This window comes from Nerophis lumbriciformis, linkage group LG20, assembly GCF_033978685.3.
Source record: "Nerophis lumbriciformis linkage group LG20, RoL_Nlum_v2.1, whole genome shotgun sequence".
NCBI classification, from domain to species: domain Eukaryota; kingdom Metazoa; phylum Chordata; class Actinopteri; order Syngnathiformes; family Syngnathidae; genus Nerophis; species Nerophis lumbriciformis.
In genome coordinates, this window is record NC_084567.2 from 25,119,001 (window position 1) to 25,125,000 (window position 6,000).

The 6,000-nt window shown below is 45.7% G+C and overlaps 1 protein-coding gene across 5 annotated transcripts in view; it reads left to right on the forward strand.

Annotated features, from left to right (window-relative positions):
* pam (peptidylglycine alpha-amidating monooxygenase) overlaps window positions 1-6,000 on the forward strand; it is a 109,886-nt gene that overhangs the window by 89,173 nt on the left and 14,713 nt on the right. For 4 of the 5 annotated variants that reach the window (XM_061980635.1, XM_061980633.1, XM_061980637.1 and 1 more), the window contains one exon: window positions 5,593-5,832. In XM_061980635.1, coding sequence (XP_061836619.1) covers window positions 5,593-5,832 — 240 coding nt within the window. The remainder of the gene's footprint in view (window positions 1-5,592; window positions 5,833-6,000) is intronic. The other variant, XM_061980636.1, reaches the window with a different exon arrangement.

Here is a 6,000-nt window from a genome sequence, read left to right on the forward strand (position 1 = left end):
AACCTACCTTTATTTCGTAGTGTTTCTAACCTTCTTTATCAAAGTGCTGGAATTTGCAACTTTACATGGCCCAATGGCGGATTATTTTACATTCATACGCAATAAGAAAGGCACACAGTCACCAACGCAAGCACTTGATTCTGTAAAACAATAAGCAGGCAAACATACTGGTTTGTTATACACAATATTTTGCTGTAAGATAATAGAAACAGTATACAGAAACTGGGAAAAATGTTGGCGAACATTTTTGTCAATGTAGGGCGTACGGAACCAAGGTACAATAAAAACATTTTATATGTAGTACTCTACTCTTCTTTTTAGGAAAGTGCCTACAGTAACAAATTGAACAGTGCAAATTCTGATTCTGAGGTGCAGAACTAACATTTCAAGACCAATTCCCCATCTGTACTGAACAAAGGCGGGACACTATATTTACGCTTACATAGGCTTTAGTTTTCAAAAAGGACACTAACAACAGAAAAGGGTCTCCCGGCTCTGGCTTCTACTTGGCACTTTTGCTAGGCCTTGACAACAGAGGCTGTACAACACCGTATTTGTAAGTAAGATACGAGGCACATTGAGTCCGAGTGCATGGGTACGGTGAAAGATAGGATGTTGATTTGGTTCAGTACAGAAAACGAGGTTATGTAATGAAATTTCAAACACATGTACTGTTAAAACCTGGAAAACTACATAGTACTATCACTGGTACTCTATTTGCATTAGAAACTAATAAAACAAAAAAAAACTTGAAGTCTCTTAAAGCTGCATGAACGCTTGGATTTCTAAAGTTTTGTGCATTTTCAAGGCATACTCTTCTAGAGAGTTTAAGTTACATTTTGAAATGTGCAACTTTAGTGTTATTCAAATATACAGGTTTCACTATGAGCCTGATGTACTAAAGGTTTGCGTGTACTAAAACACGTGCAAAGTTGATAGCACACGCACAGCTTATTTACTAAAGTTGTGGACAGAGGTTCGCATGAGAATAAGGAGAGCAATCCATTCAGTGTTTTTCTTTCTTCATGAATACTCATTATATATGATGATCATCAGAACGGCCATAATAATACTGGGAGGTGAAGCTGCAAATACAATTATTCTGCAAACGCAGTTTGATGTATCAAGAATAAAACTCAACTGCGAACGTTATTTTGTGTCTTTATTTAGCACATCTGAAAAGTACGTGCAAACTGGCAGTTGCGCAGAAATGGCTGTGAGAAAGAAGGCGACCGCACTGCAGTTTTATGTATACTTGTCAACATACTGTACATGGACTGTCAAAAATTAAAATATCCGACGTATTGTCTATTCAGAAATATAATTTATAATTTTAGGTACATAGGCTCCCACATACATAACACAAATACAGTACATACCTACACACATATAAGGTACATACATCCACACACACATTCACTGTACAAACATACATATACATATATCAATATACGGTAACATACATCCATAAACGTGGATGCATATGCAAAAGTGCAATATATTTATCTGAACAGTAATCTATCCATCCATCCATCTTCTTCCGCTTATCCGAGGTCGGGTCGCGGGGGCAGCAGCTTAAGCAGGGAAGCCCAGACTTCCCTCTCCCCAGCCACTTCGTCCAGCTCCTCCCGGGGGATCCCGAGGCGTTCCCAGGCCAGCCGGGAGAGATAGTCTTCCCAGCGTGTCCTGGGTCTTCCCCGTGGCCTCCTACCGGTCGGACGTGCCCGAAACACCTTCCTAGGGAGGCGTTCGGGTGGCATTCTGACCAGATGCCCGAACCACCTCATCTGGCTCCTCTCGATGTGGAGGAGCAGCGGCTTTACTTTGAGCTCCCCCCGAATGACAGAGCTTCTCACCCTATCTCTAAGGGAGAGCCCTGCCACCCGGCGGAGGAAACTCATTTCGGCCGCTTGTACCCGTGATCTTGTCCTTTCGGTCATGACCCAAAGCTCATGACCATAGGTGAGGATGGGAACGTAGATCGACCGGTAAATCGAGAGCTTTGCCTTCCGGCTCAGCTCCTTCTTCACCACAACGGATCGATACAGCGTCCGCATTACTGAAGATGCCGCACCGATCCGCCTGTCGATCTCACGATCCACTCTTCCCTCACTCGTGAACAAGACTCCGAGGTACTTGAACTCCTCCACTTGGGGCAAGATCTCCTCCCCAACCCGGAGATGGCACTCCACCCTTTTCCGGGAGAGAACCATGGACTCGGACTTGGAGGTGCTGATTCCCATCCCAGTCGCTTCACACTCGGCTGCGAACCGATCCAGCGAGAGCTGAAGATCTTGGCCAGAAGAAGCCATCAGGAACACATCATCTGCAAATAGCAGAGACCTAATCCTGCAGCCACCAAACCAGATCCCCTCAACGCCCTGACTGCGCCTAGAAATTCTGTCCATAAAGGTGATGAACAGAATCGGTGACAAAGGGCAGCCTTGGCGGAGTCCAACCCTCACTGGAAACGTGTCCGACTTACTGCCGGCAATGCGGACCAAGCTCTGGCACTGATTATATAGGGAGCGAACTGCCACAATAAGACAGTCCGATACCCCATACTCTCTGAGCACTCCCCACAGGACTTCTCGGGGTACACGGTCGAATGCCTTCTCCAAGTCCACAAAGCACATGTAGACTGGTTGGGCAAACTCCCATGCACCCTCAAGGACCCTGCCGAGAGTATAGAGCTGGTCCACAGTTCCACGACCAGGACGAAAACCACACTGTTCCTCCTGAATCCGAGGTTCGACTATCCGGCGTAGCCTCCTCTCCAGTACACCTGAATAGACCTTACCGGGAAGGCTGAGGAGTGTGATCCCACGATAGTTGGAACACACCCTCCGGTTCCCCTTCTTAAAGAGAGGAACCACCACCCCGGTCTGCCAATCCAGAGGTACCGCCCCCGATGTCCACGCGATGTTGCAGAGTCTTGTCAACCAAGACAGCCCCACAACATCCAGAGCCTTAAGGAACTCCGGGCGGATCTCATCCACCCCCGGGGCCTTGCCACCGAGGAGCTTTTTAACTACCTCGGCAACCTCAGCCCCAGAAATAGGAGAGCCCACCACAGATTCCCCAGGCCCTGCTTCCTCATAGGAAGACGTGTTGGTAGGATTGAGGAGGTCTTCGAAGTATTCCCTCCACCGATCCACAACATCCGCAGTCGAGGTCAGCAGAGCACCATCCCCACCATACACGGTGTTGACACTGCACTGCTTCCCCTTCCTGAGGCGGCGGATGGTGGTCCAGAATTGCTTCGAAGCCTGCCGGAAGTCTTTTTCCATGGCCTCCCCGAACTCCTCCCATGTCCGAGTTTTTGCCTCCGCGACCGCTGAAGCCGCACACCGCTTGGCCTGTCGGTACCTGTCTGCTGCCTCAGGAGTCCCATGAGCCAAAAGAACCCGATAGGACTCCTTCTTCAGCCTGACGGCATCCCTCACCGCCGGCGTCCACCAACGGGTTCTAGGATTACCGCCACGACAGGCACCAACTACCTTGCGGCCACAGCTCCAATCGGCCGCCTCGACAACAGAGGTACGGAACATCGTCCACTCTGACTCAATGTCCAGCACCTCCCTCGTGACATGTTCAAAGTTCTTCCGGAGGTGGGAATTGAAACTCTCTCTGACAGGAGACTCTGCCAGGCGTTCCCAGCAAACCCTCACAATACGTTTGGGCCTGCCAGGTCTGTCCGGCATCCTCCCCCACCATCGCAGCCAACTCACCACCAGGTGGTGATCGGTAGAAAGCTCCGCCCCTCTCTTCACCCGAGTGTCCAAAACATGAGACCGCAAATCAGATGACACAACTACAAAGTCGATCATGGAACTGCGGCCTAGGGTGTCCTGGTGCCAAGTGCACATATGGACACCCTTATGTTTGAACATGGTGTTTGTTATCGACAATCTGTGACGAGCACAAAAGTCCAATAACAGAACACCACTCGGGTTCAGATCTGGGCGGCCATTCTTCCCAATCACACCTCTCCAGGTTTCACTGTCGCTGCCAACATGAGCGTTGAAGTCCCCCAGTAGAACGAGGGAATCACCCGGGGGAGCACTCTCCAGTACTCCCTCGAGTGAATCCAAAAAGGGTGGGTACTCTGAGCTGCCGTTTGGCGCGTAAACGCAAACAACAGTCAGGACCCGTCCCCCCACCCGAAGGCGGAGGTAACATACATCCATAAACGTGGATGCATATGCAAAAGTGCAATATATTTATCTGAACAGTAATCTATTTATTTATATCTGCGCCTTATTGCTCTTTTATCCTGCACTACCATGAGCTAATGCAACAAAATGTCGTTCTTATTTGTACTGCAAAGTTCAAATTTGATTGACAATAAAAGGAAGTCTAAGTCTATACACATACTGTACATATACAAGCACATATGCATACATTCACTCATGCATATAATCACGTTTCATCATACATATATTAACGTTGTTCCCCTAGGGGAAACTGTGTAAAACACGGCACACTGACAAAGCTTAACCTATTTTACTATAACAATCTACAAGGTTAATACAGTTTGCTTCTTTTTCTTCCCCTCCATTTATCTGCTTTCTTTTGTAATTCAAGTTATCATTACATATATGTATCATTGCATTTGAAACAATTGGGTGTATTAATGTTTATTTGACTAACTGCTTTTTTGCTATCACCTTTACTATCATATTTGTACATATCGCATTTGCTGATGTTCTATTTTTGTTGTTGTTGTCTCTTTGTCTTGTCCCCACAATTTCACCCTCTGTCTTCCTTTTTTTTTTTTTTTTTTCTATCCACTCCTTCTCTGGCCCGGCTGCGCCAAACATTATTATTAAATCGATTTAATAAAGTAAAATACAAATAAGGCAACAAGAGTATCCCACACTTTTCTTTTGTAAAGTAAATCCGTACAACAAATAGGGGCATCTTAATCAATTTGTCTGAGTGGCTGAACAGGACAAAAAAAAAGGTACAAAAGACTGACTCTTGTTTGATTACTCAATTTATTATTACAACCAGGAGAGCTATTTCCTGTAGCAGCCGTACGTGACATAAAGTCGGGCCATTCCGCCACCATTTCTGGTGCCATTTTTGCCGCAACAACCGGCTGCTGCTGTTTGCTTGACTGGCCAAGTTGTGCTGGAGTTACAGAAACACTTTGCAACAGCAGTGGGTTGCAAAATGATCGCCTAAATAGATTGATAAATGTAAATATGAATCATTTAATGCATTGGAGAAAAAGTGCATTTTGGGCAAAGCTCGAACGACCGCCTCTGTGTGTTGCCAAAGTATCCACAGTCTCTAGAAATGTGGGTACATGAAGCATGACGTTGGCTTGAGGTACCCACAGTCTCTAGAAATGTGGGTACATGAAGCATGACGTTGGCTTGAGGTACCGCTGTTTTCCACAGCCAGTCCACTCTTTACCATGAAAAAGTGTGTAAGCCAGGCTATTTTGTGCACTCACGTTGCCATCATTACTGATGAAAAGCGAGAAAACATTGTTACTTTACTGCATGTTGCTTTTTTTCCCATCTGAAATCCAATTCATTGGAAATACATACCTTGTCACTAATTGCATTTATTTCTGTGTAGAAATTGAGACCTTTATCCAAACCAAAGTGAAGCCAGAGCTGAACGTGTCAAAGACAGCAACAGTCCAACAGAAGCCAAAAACAGCTCAACACCTTCAGCCACTGAATGATGAGAAGACCACGATTGTTTCAAAGACAAACAAAGAGCAAGGTCTCCAGCCAGTGTTCATCACCGTACTCCTACTCGTTCCTCTTATGCTGGTCACCGCCATCGGAGTCTTTTTCTGCTGGAGAAAGAACAGTAAGACAAGACACCTGCTTTCATACATCACATAGTTCCAAAAATATTTTTCCCATTAAAATGTATGCGTTTTAAGGTCATTAAACGTGTTGAATAATGTATAAATTTGGAAAAAGTCAAAAGTTTGTAATTAGGTTAGAAATTATGTATTTAAACGCGATGAATGAG